Source organism: Pteropus medius, unplaced genomic scaffold (assembly GCF_902729225.1).
Source record: "Pteropus medius unplaced genomic scaffold, Ma_sr-lr_union100, whole genome shotgun sequence".
Lineage (NCBI taxonomy): Eukaryota > Metazoa > Chordata > Mammalia > Chiroptera > Pteropodidae > Pteropus > Pteropus medius.
In genome coordinates, this window is record NW_024352784.1 from 325,243 (window position 1) to 341,968 (window position 16,726).

At 47.9% G+C, this 16,726-nt stretch overlaps 1 protein-coding gene and 1 long non-coding RNA gene across 2 annotated transcripts in view; one reads left to right on the forward strand and one right to left on the reverse strand.

Moving 5' to 3' along the window:
• Nucleotides 1–5,487: 5,487 nt before the first annotated feature.
• On the reverse strand, nt 5,488–13,220 carry CCKBR (cholecystokinin B receptor). Its single transcript, XM_039847869.1, has 5 exons — nt 12,980–13,220; nt 7,697–7,948; nt 7,281–7,530; nt 6,792–6,964; nt 5,488–6,601 (listed from the first exon to the last, which is right to left on the reverse strand). The coding sequence occupies exons 1-5, from the start codon at nt 13,128–13,130 to the stop codon at nt 6,063–6,065; spliced, it is 1,365 nt and encodes a 454-aa protein (XP_039703803.1). The 5' UTR covers nt 13,131–13,220; the 3' UTR covers nt 5,488–6,062.
• Nucleotides 13,210–16,726, forward strand: part of LOC120590247 (uncharacterized) — a 9,670-nt gene continuing 6,153 nt past the window's right edge. The window contains exons 1-3 of the long non-coding RNA XR_005649663.1: nt 13,210–13,343; nt 14,181–14,288; nt 14,542–14,639. This is a non-coding gene — a long non-coding RNA (uncharacterized LOC120590247). The remainder of the gene's footprint in view (nt 13,344–14,180; nt 14,289–14,541; nt 14,640–16,726) is intronic.

The following is a 16,726-nucleotide window of genomic DNA, read 5'->3' on the forward strand; positions in this document are numbered from 1 at the left end:
TATCCCCAGGTGAGAGATATTGACAGATGAGGGGAACTGAGGCTCAGAAAGGGAAAGTAACCAGTCAGAGCTAGTCACTTCACAGTTAGTACGTGGCATTTGGGTAGACTGCATATGAGATCCTTCTGCTGATGACAGCAGTGTTCAGACCAGGAAACTGGTGTTAGCTCCCTACACTGTAGCTGCATATTGGTCTCCTCTGGTCAGATCTCCACTTTTGCTGTCTAGATCTGGTTTGATGTGTACCACCATTCCAAGTTGGTGGCTGCAGCTATTTCCTGACACATGTGAAGGCCCTCCATCTCTCTGGCTGCAATAGCTACAAATTCTATGCTTAAAGTCAGACTTCTGGCCTTAACCACCCCATTGCTTTTACATTTGCCTTTTCTGGGCTGAACTATTGGCCTACATATCTAGTCAGTCTGGAGACTGACCTTCAAATGCCCTGAAGTGCTGCCCATTACTTCAGGGAGGGCCAACACTGCTAAATTTGAAAGGATCATAACATTGTCTCTGGTTTGAGGCAAGAAAGAGATTCTCGCCGCTGCCCACAAACAGAGTTCCACCTGGAAGGCTCTGCTCCTGTCCAGGTGGGGCCTTTGCACATGCCTCTCTTAGCCCATGTGCAGTGTTGTAGCCCTGTTTCCTGAAAGTTAGAATGGGTCATGTATCCTGGCTAGAAATGTCTTGCGTATCTGCCTTTCCCATGTTGCTCAAAGCCCGCTTGTTTCACCCTGGGAAATTGGTCAGCCTTATCACTCAAACCTGCCATATCATTCCTCAGGAGCCCTTCCATGTCTTATCTCTTACTCCTTATATGCCCAGTTAGGGTTCTGGGGCCAAAAACTATTTGATTAAGACAAAGCGCTACTTCAATGAGCCTAATTAGTTAACTATTTCCTTCCCTTATGATGTGGCTACATGGCTGGGCTAGAATTCCGTTTCCAAAAGACCTGGCCCTATCAAGAGGGAGGTACTAATCTTTGTGCATGGTGCTAGTGATAGACCAAGAGTCTGGCTAACCAAGTGCGTGCTAAGGTTGGAGAATGGTGAATGAGGCTCAGAGAATGGGAAGCAGGCCAAGGACCATGGCTAGACTCTGCAATAAGCACTGCCATTTTCAAAAGGGCCCCACCTCCGGGCATTATATACCAGCAACAAAGCTTTGACCTCTGAGTCCAGCTTTCTTCCCCACCCTTTCTGTAAGTTTTCTTCCCCTCCCATTGTCCTCTCCCAGAGATAACTCAAGGGAAAAAAGTCTTTCCACAAAGCCTCCCTTCCTCCCCACTAGTCAGACCCGAGTAACCAGACTGTATGGTCATCTAACACTCTGGCTTGAGTTGTCTGTGAAAAAGGCCAGTTTCTGGCCCAAGGTCCTCCACTGTGCATATTTACTATGATACCTCCCCTTTTCTGGTTTGTTCTTCTATCACCAGAGTTTCTGAGACTTAGCCAGGAAACTTGCTTTTCTAGAAGGTTTGAGTTGGTGAGCTTCCCAGGACAGCTGACTTACCTCCTCTTGTTTTATGGAGGTGAATCTCCAGAGGCTTCTCTCCAAGGATAGGTGTGATAGAACTGGGGTTTTCTGAATGATCCAAGCTTGCAGAGCTACTGACTTACTTGTTTTTCTACTTTGAACCCCAAGAGGAATCCTGAATTGTCCCAAATTGTTCCCAACTTTCCAGCCCTGAATGACTCCTCTGGGAAATCAGATTCAGGATATACAATGAAAAGAACATGAGCTTTGGAGTCAGACAGACCTGTAACCACAGAACCACCTCAAAATGGTTCTATCCTGTTTAACCAGATACCAAGTTGCTTTTCAAAAACAACAGACTAAACCTGCAAGTTATGTAGTTGGAGAATGCACAGAGAGAACTTTGACCTCCAGCTGCCCCCCGAAACCAAAGTCTCACCCCCTCACCCCATCCCATGCAACTAAAGGACCAGAACATAACCAGAACTTGAACACTGGAACCCTTTCAGAAGCCAAGGGTTCGCTGTCCAGGAATATCTGGTGTTGATGCCCCTTTACTATAAATGGCTAAGTTCTAAGGTCCTCCAATTAAAATTTGCCCCACCATCACTTCTGCATAACCCCTTGAAAACCCTTTTAAAACCCTCAATCTAATCCAGTGAGCAAGATGGATTTGAAGCACCATTAGGTCTCCCATCTTCTTGGTTGGTGCCTTTTCAATCAATAAACCTTTCCTTACTCCAGACTCTGTTTTGCGTTTTGACCTCTCTGAAGCATCAGGCACCAGAACTTTGGTTTGGTAACAGACCTAGGTTCAAATTCTGATGCCACTACTTTCTAACACCATATCCTCACAGGCCCCAAGGCTCCCCTTGGACCCAGAGTTCTGCCCCCCTTGGTCTTCTGTCTGCAGAGGGCTTTGTTTCCTGGTGCTGCTCCTTTATGTTAGTCTTGAGGCAATCTCAACTCTAACCAACATCGCTTATGCTCTGTGCCTGGTACAATGATAAGCACTTTTGAACTTTGCTTTACTTAATTCTCAAAATGGCAGTGTGCGGTTACCATTCTGAAACCAATTATAATGTTTTTTTTTTGTTTGTTTTTTTTTTGTTTTTGTGTACACTACCAAGCAATTTGCTGATGCCAGCTGGGTGTTCTAAAATTATTCAACTCAATCTGACACTGTCTACCTAGAGACAGTGTCAGATCCCACAGTTTAATGGCAGTCCTGCAAGACTGCCCTTTTCCTTAGATACAAATCACAAATCCAAGTTGTCACCCATGCTTTCAATTGACCAGCTATAGATTGGAGTTTCCCACAACCCCTATACAGGGTTTGATTAATTTGCAATAGCGGGTCACAGAATTCAGGGCAATATTTTAGTTACTAGATTACTGGTTTATTATAGAAGAATATAACTGAGGAACAGGAAGGATCGATGTATTTCTTAAGTATGGGGAAAGGGTGTGGAACTTCCATGCCCTCTTCAGGCGCACTACTTTCCCCTAAATCTCCATGTGTTCCCCAACAAGGAAGCTCTTCAAACCTCATTCCCCTTGGAGGTTGGGGAGTGGGATTGAAAGTTCCAACACTCTAATCACAAGGCTGGTTCCTTTGGCAACTAGCTCCCAGCCTTAGGTGACCTAGGGACTTTCCAAGAGACACCTTATTAATGGACTGAAAGACACATGTATGCCTTCCACACTTAGGAAATTCCAAGGGTTTACGAGCTCTGTGCCAAGAATGAGACAGGAGTGACAACTGAATATATATTTCTTATATAAAAAATCACAATATCACAGAAGTTACTGTAATTATTCCTGTTTTACAGCTGAGACTGAGACTCACTGAGAAAACTTGCACAAAATCGTGAAACTTTTAAAAGGCGAGACCACTGGCACCCAGGTCTTCAAGGCTTGAAAGAAGGTAACATTGCATAATGGAAAGAGAAAATGCTTTGGAGGCAGATACCTGAGCTTAGTTTCTGCTTCCATTCTAGCAGCAGGAACTAAAATTTTCAGCTTCACTTTCTCCTCCTGTCAAATGAAGAGAAATGTTCTGTAGAAGAGTTCTAAGAGTGAAATGAATTGGTATATATAAAACACCTGTCACATAGCACCAAGAAGCATTAGATTTTACCACCACCCCCTCCATCACCCCACCATCTAGGCCTGGGCTCAGTAAATCTTCACACTACATCATGCTGTTCCCAGCCCAATATGGGAAATTAGGCAGAGACACGATAGAAGAGAGAAAACAGTTAAGTACTGTACAAGCACATGAGCTTCGCTAGGATGCCTGAGCAGGACTTCATGGAAGTAACTATATTAAATTTGGACCTGAAATATTTTGTCACATTTCAAGAGATAGAAAATAGAGGGGAGACTGCTGAGATTCCCCCTCCAGTGACTAGATAGGGAGAAATGAGTAAAAGGCTGCACAATGTGTGAAATGGGGTTATTCAGGCTATGCCTACATGCTAGGTTCTAGAGTAGCCCTCAGCCATAGTACATAAACTCACTCTCCAGGCTGAGATAGGATGGATCCCTCCCCCACTGTGCTCCCCACTGCTGTTTGGTGGTCATTACGAGCCCAGGCCCCAGATGGAGGGGCTGACAGTGGGACAGCCTCGATGAGGGGCTTGGGGAATGGTGAGATAGTGGGGATGGGGGGCAGGAAGGGCTGTGAAGCCTATAGGCAACCCTACTTCCATCTCCTGGAAAAATTGGTATGAGAGAGAAAGGCCCAATATCTTGCCTTCAGCTCCTCAGACCAGCTGGGATTCTATTTTTAACCAGCACTGTTGTGGTTGACAGCTTGGAACGCCTTCTCCCTCCTTTTCTCCTTCCTCCTGCCTCTTGCAGCCCAGAGCCCTGTAGGAAGGATGAATAGGAGCTGCTTCAGTGCTGATAAACAGAAGACCTACTCTCTTCTCTCACTGTTCTTCACTCCATCCAGCCTTTGTCCAGTGTCGTTAGTGGGTGGACTTTAGAGGCATTGTCAACTGTGAAGCTAATGAGGCTTACATTTCAGGGCTCCTCACTTGCACGGGCCTCTTCCAAGGCCCTGGTCAGTGTCTTAGCAATTTTGCATCTGTAATTTTGTATTCTTTTTCTTAAAAAGTGTTCCCAATTTTATAAGCTCCAGGCCTAAAAAACTTGGGTTTGTCCTTGGACGAGTATGGCGTCTTTCTCATCTCCAGCTCAGTGTCTGTTTCGATAAGTTTATTTCTGTCTTGTTCTAATTTATTGTATGACTTTGAGCAGTTTTTTTTTTTTTTTCTGTTCTGGGTCTCAGTTTGCCCATCTGTTACAACATACCATACCACTGATTATCCACATATGTCCCCTTGGTGAGGTCATCTGTTTTTCCCTGTTTATCATTTTGTATCTAGAAGGGTGATGTTGCTGTCTCTGCCTCTCTCTGGGGCTGGATTAGTCATATAGTCAAAAGGAAGGCTGGGCACTGGGACTCTGGGACTCCTATTCATGTCCAGGTTTCCCCATCTCCACTTTGTCATTGCTGGACAATAGGGTTCTTCTGCGGGGGCAGAAACTTGGCCAGAGAAGAGTGCATTAAAAAGGCCCTACTCTTTAATTAACTTCTGTATACCTGTCGTGGTCTGACCCTGGTGTTTCAAACACATGTTGAATAAACTGAGTCTCATTATATAGTGCTTCTTCTTTTTATCTTTTCATTAAAATTTTATAAGCATCTATTAGATGGTATTAACAACAGCACCACTTTAGGAGAATGTGCTCTGGATTCATGACGTGTCATCGGTATCCCACTTCCCACCCTCATCCACATTCCCAGCTACTACCAACAACACGGGTGTGCAGGTGGGTCCAGGATGAAAACCCAGAGAGAATACACATAGCCTCATCTAGCCTCAAACTATGGGCTTTTTGGTAGGGGGTCATATAGTGTGTGACCTGACAGGGAAGACCACAAAACCCCATGCCTTTTCACTTGCCCCAAAAAAGTCCAGAAAGGAAGTTTAGGAGGAAGCCAAGTTATTTATTGTTTCTTTAAGAGGTCGAGTGAGGAAGGAGGGGGCAGGAACATATATAATTGGAAAGGAATGAAGGGACTTTTCAGTGTAAAACAGCCTGTTGATCAGGGATGAGCGAGATTAGGTTGGTGTTTCCAGTGCTGATTGGGGAAGGGCACTGCGAGGTCAAACTGGGGGCATCCTGGCATCTCAGGAGTCAGCCTCATGCCAGGGTCCAGAGCCCTAAAAGAATCAGTGTCATTACTATATGTGTGTGAGAGGTAGGTCACCCCATCGTAGTTCCCACTGTGGAGGGATAGTTCTTTACTAGGGACACTTCGTCTGGGTATGTCCAAGGTCAGTGCCATGTTTCTATGTGTCATATCAAGAGTGTGTCTTCTTTCCTGTGTGGTTTGTCAGTGGTCCGGTTTGTCAGGTAAGCCACCTTTTCCTGTGCATTGGGTTTAGTCAGTGCTGTTGGATGTCAGAATCTTGTGTCAGTTTTGGTCTGTGTCTCTTGTGCATCTGGATGGGTCCTTGCTTCTAGGAAGGGGTCTGTCCTGCGTCAGCCTCCACTGCATCCCCACCCCTCAGCCAGGCCCCAGTGTGCTGATGGTGGTGTAGCTCAGCCTGGACAGTGAAGCAATGGAGGGAGTGGGAGGATCCTCATCCGGGAGAGGCCTGGGGCGCGCTCGTGGAGGCCGGGGGCAGAAGCGGGCACATGTGTCAAAACAAGCCTGGCGAAAGCGACGGTGCATGAAGCAGTAGACCAGGGGGTTGACACAGGCCGAGGCATAGCTCAGCAAGTGGATGAAAGAGATGGGCGCGCCGGAAAGTGCGCGGTGGGCACCAGGGCCATCGAAGGCACGCCATGTGTTGGCGCTGTACACTGGCAACCAACACAGGAAAAAAAGCACAACGATCACCAGCAACATCCGAACCACACGCTTCTTCGCCAACAGCTTGGCCTGGGAGGGCCGGGGGCCGGACCCTGGCCCGGGAGTGGGCGCGGTCAGCGCAGACAGCTCTAGTGCAGTCCGGGAGCGCGGAAGCTGCACGTAACAGCCATCGCCATCCTCGCCAGCCAGTCCGGTCTCCGGCCGGCAACGCCCGTTTGGATGGGCAGGACCTGAGCATAGACGGTGGGCGCTCAGAGCAGAAGGCTGAGTCTTCTTAATCTCCCGCCCAATCCCCACCGACCTCCCATTTCCAGCCTCTCTTCTTACACGTTTCCGCCACACCCACCCCGGCCCCGGCCCCGGCCCCTGCCCCTGCCCCTGCCCCTTTCCAAAGCCCTGCCCCTTCTAGATTTTACCCACCTGGTCCCGCCCCACCCGGCAGCCTTCCTTGGCTTCGAACTCGGCTCTGGCTCTCGCTGTCACTGTCACCGTCAAAGCGAAGTCCTAAGTAGAGCTCGCGGGAGATAAACCCGTAGGCCACCGCCATAACCACACCCGGGATGAAGAACAAGAGCAGGAGCAGCAGTACCGACCTGGAGGCAGAGCACAGACCAATCACTCGGGTCTCTGTCCAGCTATAATCACTGATGAAGAGCCAGGGATTGATGTTTCTAGGGCTGGTGATCAGGCCCTAGAGGTAGAAGTAGGATTTGGGGGTGCTGCTGGGAAGGGCTAGAAAACTGCGGGGGTGGGGTGGGGGCAAATGGGAATCCCAGGGTGCTGGGTGCGGAAAGGGAATTGGAGTGGTTATTCTTGGAGCAACTGGAGGAAGATTCTGGGGGAATGGTTCTAAGCATCCGAAGGAGATGGAGAAGGGAATTTCCAGGTATAGGTAAGGGGTACCCTCACCAGGTTTGGCGAACCCGCGCACTGGGCCAGCGATGCACGCACTGTAGCACACGGGGCCCCGCTGGCTGCACGACGGTGTACACGGGGTAAGGCACCATGAGCAGTCCGGAGAGCATCCATGTAGCAACTATCACACGAGCCGCGTGGGAGCGCGTCTGCCACACGCGAGCCTGCAGTGGTCGGCAGATGGCGCTGTACCGCTCCAGGGCGATGGCCACTAGGCTTAGCGTGGACACACTCACAGACACTCCTAAGCAAGGGAAGAGGAAGGGGTCACCTAGGAAACCTGCACTACACATTGGCCAGCGTGAGTCCCCGCCCCCCCATCCCCATCCCCACCGGGAAACATCCAGACATCAGGCAAGGACTTTAAAAGAGGGAAGGGGCAAGGGAGGCTGAGTGGTTGTCTCACGTACCCATGAGGTAGGCAACCGCCTTGCAGACGACTGTGCCAAAGATGAATGTACCCATGAGATTAGGCAGGAGGGTGAAGGGCATGCAAGCCACAGCCAGCAGGAGGTCGCTGACTGCCAGTGAGAGCAGGAAGGCGTTGGTGACAGTTCTCAGGCGGCGGCTCAGTCCAAGGACCACGATGATGAGCGCATTTCCTCCAACGCTCATCAGAAAGATCACTGCATAAAGGGTGACCCTAATGGCTATCTCCAATTCTGGATAGAAAAAGGGAGAGGTGACAATAGAGGCCTGGCCCCCACTCAGCCAGACCCTCCTATCCCACTTATCCGCAACACCCGCTATCCAGCCACATCCCCTGCTTCCCAAGAACACCAGCTCCCCACCCCACCCCCCCCACACACACTCGGTGAACTTGAATCCTTTATCCTTCTAACCCTTTGAGGCTTAGTTAAATTGGCCTAACTACCCTTTCTTAAGAAAGCCTGTCTCTTTTCAAGCTTTACTCCAATTCTTTCCTTCTCTTTATAGTCAAACTTCTTGAGAGAATTATTTGCATCTTTCCATTCACTCCTCAGCACATTACAATCCAGTGTCCCATCTGTCCCCCTATCATTGTTAGGGCACTTCTTCCCAAGATCACTAAGCTTTAACTGGTAAATCCAAAAGTCACTTCTTAGTCTATTCTATTTAACCTCTCTGTTGTATTTGACAGGTCAGATCATGACCTTACAGTCTAAAAAAACTTCACCTTCACCTATCCTTTACTGTCTTCAACCCTTTAGCATGTCATCCAGATATTCTGAGAGCTGCCCTTTTCCTCCTTCTACCTCCTCTCTGCAATGCCACCACTTGAGCCACTAGACGACTCAGTTTCTTGAAGGCATTATGTGCACTCATGACTGTCTCCCTTGCTCATGTTGGTTTCTCAGCCTGGAATGCTCTTCACCAACTCCCACTTCCAAACACAAACTTCTTTTCTGTATCTGGTGAATTCTTATTTACTATTGTCCTTCAGACTCAGATTACGTGCCTTCTTTTCTATAACGCCTTTCTGGACATCTCATTTGGAGTTAATCTCCCCTTCTTCTGACCCATGCATATTCTTTATTCATCTGTTAGAACCCTTTTTTACTGTCTGCCTTGTATTTTAATGATCTTTAAACATTCATTCTTACTCAACAAAGATTTACAGAGGACTCTCTTTATGCCAGAGAACAGAGATGAACATGAAGAGAAGGAAAGAAACTCAGGTATATAAACAGATAATTGCCGCACAGTGTGATGAGGAGTGTGGTTGAAGAATACACAAAGTGCTGTAGGAACTCACAGGAGGGACTCTGGGGTTGCTGGGCCAGACAGAGGGCTGACCTCATTCATACTGGGAGACAGATTTATCTTTGGGCCTGTATATCACAGGCCAAGCAGACCCAAACAAAACTGAATTGAATTAAACTGGCCCAATCACCCAAACCCATGGCTTCTGCATGATGGAGACAAGGGCTTGAAGGAAGAGAGGGCAGGGGCAGATCCTTCAAGGTTGCGAGGAGAGCACAGAGCTGCAACTTTCTCTTCTGCAGCCCCTATACATTGGCTGACATTTGCCATAGGCCTCGAATTAAACTGTTTTTCATAATAACCAACTGATTCAGAAGCTGTTGTAGACATCAAGTAAATGCTATTTACAAGAGATACCCAAACTGAAACCAGCAGTGGCATTACTTACTCAGAGCATATAGCAAGTAAAGGACAGAATCAGAGTAGAAGCCAAGGCTCCAGATCGCTAAAATGCTTTGTCTCTTATTGCTTCCTTGCTCTGTCATGCTGCTTCCTTGTCTCAATTAAATCTTAATCTCAGTGCCTCCTTCTTCCTCTCTCTGATCTCTATCATGGCATTTCTCACTGTATTATGATATGTTTAATTTAATTCTCTGTCTCCTCCACTAGACTATGAGCTTCTTGAGGACAGGGGCAATATCGTCTTCTTTTCCAGCATATCTCTAGCACTTGGCATAAAGTCCTGCACATAGGAGGTGTTAACACAAGCTTGTTGATGAATCTGGAATGAATCTCTATCACACTGCACACAGATGCACCTGCTTTGTCCTTCTTCATCCATCCTTTACCTCTGTGACTCTAAACTTGAGCACGAGTTCTCCTCTCTGCCTCTATGATGGACAGAATATCCAAGTGCGTGTGGATGATATTTGAGTATGGAAGTGTGATGTTAACATATTAAGATGGTTCAGTGAGGTGTTAATCTGATTGAATGAAATAACTGAGCACCTGAGTCAACATAGGTAATATTCGAGTCTTTGTGGGTAATATCTGTATGTGTGAGAGTAGTATCTGGAGATTACTCAAGTGCACTCAGTCTAATATCTGATTGTGTGCAGATAATAAAATGAAAGTGAGTGTGTTTGATGGATGAGTGACATCCAAATGACGTGGGCAATATTAATATGAGTGTGGGTGACATCTGGTTTTCTGTGGGTAGCATCTGAGTGAACATGGGTAACACTCAAGTCTATGGATTACATCAGAATAGTGTGGGTAATATCCAAATTTCTACTGGTAACACTGGAATGAGCCTGGGTAACATGCATCTGTGGGGGTAATATCTGAGCGAGTGTGGCTAACAGAGATTTTGTGGATAACTTCTGACAGCCTGCATAACATCCCACTGTATGTGGGTAACAAATTCCGGATGAGAGGCCAATTCTTGCACCTGTGCTCTGAATAACTTCACATTCCCCTTTCTCAGGGTCCTTTGCTCTATTGACTATTTCTGCTACCTTCTGCACCTTCAACCCTATGGACCTTCTTTCTGGCTTTTAAATATTGGTCTTCAGGGTCCTGTCCCAGGACCTCTTTTCTTTTTCATCCTAGACAATCTTTGTATGATTTTATCTATTCTCATAACTTTCATTACCTCCTCTAGGCAAAGCCCTTTCAAGTCTATTTCTAGCTCATACCTCTCTCCTAGGTTCCAGACCCATGGGTTCAGCAATTTACTGGGCAAACCCACCTGGTATCTCACTAGCATTTAAACTCAGTGGGTTCCAGATTGAATATATAAACTCTTTCTAATCTGTTTCTGTTATTTTGTTATCCTTTTCATTATATCACACCAATATCCATCCAATTATCCAAACCAGATACGTGGATGTCATCCCTTGACCTCTTCTTCCCTCTCCATTTCTCACAAATTGCTAAATTCTGTTGATTCAACTTCCAGAAGTGCCTCTCAAATCCATCCACTTCTCTCCATTCCCACTGCCAGTACCTTAGTCTAAGCTAGCATCATCTTTCACTGGGACCAGTGTAATATAATAGCCTTTTAAAGTGTTCACCCAACGCCATCCCACCCCTCTTCCTTCCATGTCTTGTCCTCCAATCCATTCTCTACACCATAGAATGAATCCTGGCAGTTCTATTGAAACTTTCAGTAGTTCCCATTGCCCTCAAGATAAAATCAACAGGTCTCTAAGGCTCTTCATAAACTCTTTAGGCTGGTCTTCATTCTGAGTGTTCATTATTCCTCTCTTATAGTATATATTTCAGGCACCCAGAAACTATGACACACTGAACAAAAGTGCTATGGATTTAAACGTTGGGCTTTTACACATATTGTTCCTTTTTGCTTGGAATGCTTTTTGCCTTTTCTGCTCATTCACTTGGCTGGCTTTCCTTCATCTTTTAAATTTTTATTCAGTTCATACTTCACCCCCTTAGGAGGCCAACTTAGATTTACAAAGGTTAGGCTAGGCTATAGATGTTCCTCCTCTGCGTTCCCACAGCCCTCTCAAGGCACCCCGTGCTGCAATTCCCTGCTTATTTTTCTGTCTCTTCCACTAAACTGTGAGCTCCAAAAAATAGGAACTGAGTTAGTTTTGGTGACTAGCACAGTCTCTGGTCCAATAAATATTTGTTGAATGAAAAAAAAAATCTAAGTGGTCTGTGAAGGCATGCATTATTTTGTAGGGTGAAAAAATGCCTGAATTACAATTTATTCCCACTTTCCTTTTTTGGGCTTGGAATAATTTCCCTCAGCTTAACACTATTTCCTCTCCTGGAATCCCACTTCTTCCTTTTCTGCATAATAAACTCCAACTTTGAGACCCATCTCCCAGGTTCCTTCTGTGAAGTTCTTGGACCCTTTTCTTGTGGGACTTCCCATGCTGACTGTGATTTTTTTCCATTGGTTTCGTCTCCTCTCTGCACTTGACTATGGACCGATGAGGGCCCAGACAGATCTAGCTCATCCTTGTGTCCCCAGTGTCTATCTTAGGGACTACAATAGCAGATGCCCAACATTTAAGGAAAGGAAAGGTACGGGAAGGGGAAAAATATATCTTCTTTTTGGGGTTGGGGGTGGGGGGAATATGTCCTGAGTTCTTCATCAGAAAAATGTAGATGTTGGCTGATGAGAAGAGTCAAAGTTATTTTGGGGGTTGTCAATGTAAGTAGTCTAAAGGTGGTGGTGGCATAAAGGGATGGGGTGATGAAGGGGGCAGCCAGGCTCTAAGGAAGTGAAACCCAAGGAGAGGCTGGTTGGAGAGGAGGCTTGGAAGGGACTTGGAGACATTACTTGGAGACAGAGAAAGAGAGAAGGTTCATACCTTGAGGAGAATTCCAAGTTGGGAGGCAGGGGGACTTAAGGATGAGTGAAATGGAGACAGGAAACTCTGGGGAGCAGCGCCCAGACTAATTCAAGTTTGAGGATCTCTTTGGAGAAAGTTGGGGTTGGGGTTGTGGTGGATGACACAGGACATTATAACTCTAACTTCCCATGCAGGCCTTCTAGAGGGCTTCCGTCCCCAAACAGCCCCCATCTTTTTCTATTTTTCCTTCTTTGCCCTATCTTTGCCTTTCCTATTTTTGCCTTCTTTTCTCTTTCTTTCCCCATCGTAGCTCTGTAAACTGGATGTAAAGGGAAAAGGATTGGCAAGGGGAGGTCTTTGCTTCCGCTCCCCGCCCCCCACCTGCCCCCGTGTCTAGGAGGAAGCTGTGTGATGGGGAGGGTATTGTGTTTTGGGGGTGACCAGAAGCTCTGGGTGTGACCTGGGGACCAGGGTGTGAAGGAGGTTCTGACCAGGTAGTGTGAGTTGGGAATGGAGTTATATGAGCTGTGGGGGACAAATGTGTCAGGGGACCTTTTGAGGGAGTGTCCTGAGGAGATGGTGTGGGCTTTTGAGGAGGAAGTGTGGAGGCAGTGCGGTCCCTCTATCAGTGTTGTAGGGTGTAGTGGGAAAGACCTCGTGGAAAGGGTTCAGGGAGGCACCCACCTCGTGTCCCGGCTCCGCGGATGAGAGGGGGCTCGCAGCTTAGGTTGCCGATACCGCTGCTGTTGAGGAGAGGGCCACCCGGGCGGCACAGGGAAGCCCCTGGCCCGGGTCCGGATCCCGGCACGCTCCGGTTCAGCTTCAGCAGCTCCATGGCCCCGGCCCGGCCGCCGCCTCCTTCGGCTCGGCGGGCGGGCGGGTTCCCGCGCCGGCTCCCGCGCCGGCTCCACCTGCTCTCGCTGCAGTTCCGCGGAGGCGCCCGCCGGGACTGGTACTGCCCCAACCTTGGCCCCTGCTCTCCGCTCCTCCGCCGTGAACCCCTCCTGGACTCGCGTTCCCCGGCTGCGGTCCGCAGCTGTCTCACCAGGTGATCTCCGTCCCCTCCCCCGCTCAGGACTTGCCCCCCGAGCATTGTTGTCCTCCAGGGTCTCCCCCCCCTCCCCAGATATTCTTCAAGCGCCTAGAGATTTCCCCCTCAGCCCCACTCCTCTCCCTCGCTGTCCCCGGCTCCGGAGGATTTTCGGGAGTGTGTGTGCGTGTGTGTTGGCAGGGTGGGGTGGGGATTGGGGGTGGATGGAGAGGTTGCGAGGAGGGGGGTTTCCGGGGAGGGAGCGTAAGAAGAGTGGTGTAGGGTGCGGCTGCCGTGGGGTCTAGCATCTTTCCCTGGTTAGTCGTTGGACGTGGAGGTGGCAGCGGAGCCGGGGGCCGCGCGTGCAGGGTCACTGGCTTCGGCGCAGACACCTTAGCTTACGTGGAGCGCTGCGGTTACCGTACTATGCTGCAGTGACAGCAGTGACCGTGACACTATTACTACCGTAGTTCCCTGCAGCTCCTCACCGCGGGGCTGGGGTAGCACCTGCATCTGTCCGCTCACCTTCTACCTCAGGCCCACCACCCGAGCTTCTACCCAAAGCTCCCAAGGAACCCTAATCAGCGTGCGAGGATGCAACGAGAGAGTCAGCATTTGACTCGGGGGAAAGGGCTGCTCGGAGGAAGAGTCTGACTTGGGTGCTGAGGGAGGCTGGGGTGGTGGTGAGAACTGCCCAGGATAAGCGGAGGTGGGGTGAGGTGAGGCTGTGGTATAGCTCTAATCCAGCCCAGCGCAGGCATAAGAGGGGAGGAGGCGGCTGGCTTTCTCTGTGGTCTCCAAGCAGCGCCCATACTCATCCGACACACTGACGTTCCCTGTTTGCTCTCCACGCAGGTGGAGCAGCCTGTGTGGGTCGTCAGGCTCCCACAGGAATGGCCAGAAGGGGCTAGGTCACTGGGGTGCAGCGGAAACAAAGCTGATGCGAGCATGCGTAGGACTGAGGTGGGTTCAGCTCCTCGCGCAGGATGTTCCTCCTCTAGTATTTTAGTCCAAAGAGCGGATTAGACTGGGGATGAAGTCTGAATTTGTGGGGATTTCAGAGAGACTGAATTCAGAGACCATACAGTCTTTTGAAGACAACCTGGGTTTGAAGGGGCTTGGTCATTGAAGGAGGATTTAAGCATGAGGTGGGTGGGGATATAGTCATCAGCTTTCCACCCCCTTTCCTCCTGGCACTGCTTGCCTTCCCCATCAGAGAGCCCTGGACCAGAGGACCCTGATTTGCTGTTTGTTCACCTCCAGCACAGGTGGGGCTTCAGATAACCTGCTGGACCTTTCCCACATTGGATGACGGTAGGATGTGGGGTGGGGGAGCAAAAAAAATGTAGGAGAAAGAGAAGTGAAAATAGGAGTAGACGCACTCATTTATTCAGCAAGATAGGAGTCAGGTATAAGGCCGTGTATTAGCTGTCCCATACAGTCTGTGCCTGAGTAGCTTCTGCTCTAATAGGGCGGGAAGCGGGAGGGGGGTGGGCGGCGTGAATGACAGATAAGCCAAAGATTTCTAGGTATGGTCCACTAAGATTACAACATATAACATCCACCAAGATGCACGAATCAGAAATTTAGGGATCATCCTAGATGCCTTATTCTCTTATGCTTCTTCATCCCTGTGGTGGAAGCCGTGACGAAAAGCCCAGACTCCTTTCCAGAAATGAAGAATTTCTTCTCCAATTGCTGAGAAGGCTGTTAGAAGACAGCTTTCAACTGTCAGCCCCTTCAGGGATTGCCTGAGCTGAAGAAAGCGGCTCATCCAAGATTATGTTCCCTTTTGCGGGTATCCCGCATCCAATGACTAATGAGCAGAGAAGTATAAAAGTTCAACCCCCTCACTGGAACAAAGAACTACACTGAAAGACTGAAAGACGTTCACAGCTCCTCCTGGGTCTGACTGAGGCCTTTGTGGGGACTGAATTACTGCTCAGCTTCTCCCTTCACGCAGTCCTCCTTTCATCCTCTCTCTTTTGCAGGTGTTCACTTCAAGAGAACTCCTTGGTAAACATCCTCCACAGTAATCTGTCAAGAGTCTATTTCCTGGAAACATAATTGCCTCACTCCCATATTTAATCCATCAAGAAGCCCTGTTGATTTTAGCTACTGAGTGTTTCTTGACTTGGTCTGCTTATATCTCCACTGACACCACCCCACTGTTTCTTGCACTACTCTCCTAGCTTCCTAAGTGGTCTGTCACATTTTGCTGATTCCTCCTTACATCCATCTTCCACCTTATAGCCAGAGGGGGTATGTTCAGGATACAAATCTAATCATGCCAATTTTCTGACCGCTGCTTTTGAGACAGAGAAAACCTTTTAACAGAGTCTATGAAGCCTGCATAGCTTGGCTTCTACTAATCTCTCTAACTATCTTATTCTAAGTCACCTTGCTTCTTGTTCTCTCTGCTGTAGACACACTGGTTTTCTTTGGTCTTTTTTTTTTTTTTTTTTTTTTTATATTTGTCCTCTAGTTACATGCTTTTTGTACATGCTCTCTGGAAGCTTTCCTTCTTCATTTAATTAACTCCCACTAATCCTTTTGATCTCAGCTCAAGGTGTGTGCATTTCTTAGGGGTGTTTTTCCTGACTTGCATCCTGTGGTAGACAGAATTATAAACTGACCCCCAACGACTTTCACTCCTATATAATCTCCTTCCCTGAGGGTGGGTGGAACCTGTGAATATGATGAGGTACTACTCCTATGATTATGTCATATGGAAAAAAGGGATTTCGTAGATGTCATTAATGTTATTAACCAGTTGACTTGAAAATAGAGAGGTTATCCAACTAGTCCTGTGAATCTTTTAAAAGCCAAGAGTTTTCTCTGGTTGGCAGCAGAAGAGGAACTCAGAGAGATTTGAAAAATGAGATTTGATAATGCTGTTGCTGGTTTAAAGATGGCAGGGGCCATGTGGCGAGGAATGAGGGTGGCTGATTGGAGAATGGAAGAGGGCACAGAGCAAGTACTTGAGAGTGGCCTGTAGTTGAGAGCAGTCTCTGGCTGACAGCCAGCAAGAAAATAGGGACTTTAGTTCTGCAACTACAAGGAACCGAATCCTGCTAATGACAAGAATGAGCTTGGAAGCAGGTTTTCCCCCAGAGCCTCCAGAAGGGAATTTAGGCTGGCTGATACCCTGACTTTAGCCTGTGATATCCCAAGCAAAGAATCCAGCCATCCTGTACCAGACTTCTGGCCTACATGTCTGTGAGCTAATAAATGTATGTTTTAAGCCACCAAACTTTTGATAATTTGTTACGATAGAAAATAACACACCTTTCATCTAAGGAAGTAGCAAATGCAGATCCCTAGGAACTATGCAAGGAAGAAGTAGAGGATTGGGAATTTGTTAAGTTTAGAAAGAGTTGGAAAGATTGTGGTGGCAGGTG

Bases quoted from the DNA above. Each gene is read 5' to 3' on its own strand.
- CCKBR (XM_039847869.1), bottom strand. From the start codon at position 13,130: ATGGAGCTGCTGAAGCTGAACCGGAGCGTGCCGGGATCCGGACCCGGG. The intron at 7,531-7,696 runs GTACGTGAGACA...TCCCTTGCTTAG, and splicing joins GGCGGTTGCCTACCTCATGG to GAGTGTCTGTGAGTGTGTCC. The intron at 6,965-7,280 runs GTGAGGGTACCC...CTCTGCCTCCAG, and splicing joins GCGCGGGTTCGCCAAACCTG to GTCGGTACTGCTGCTCCTGC.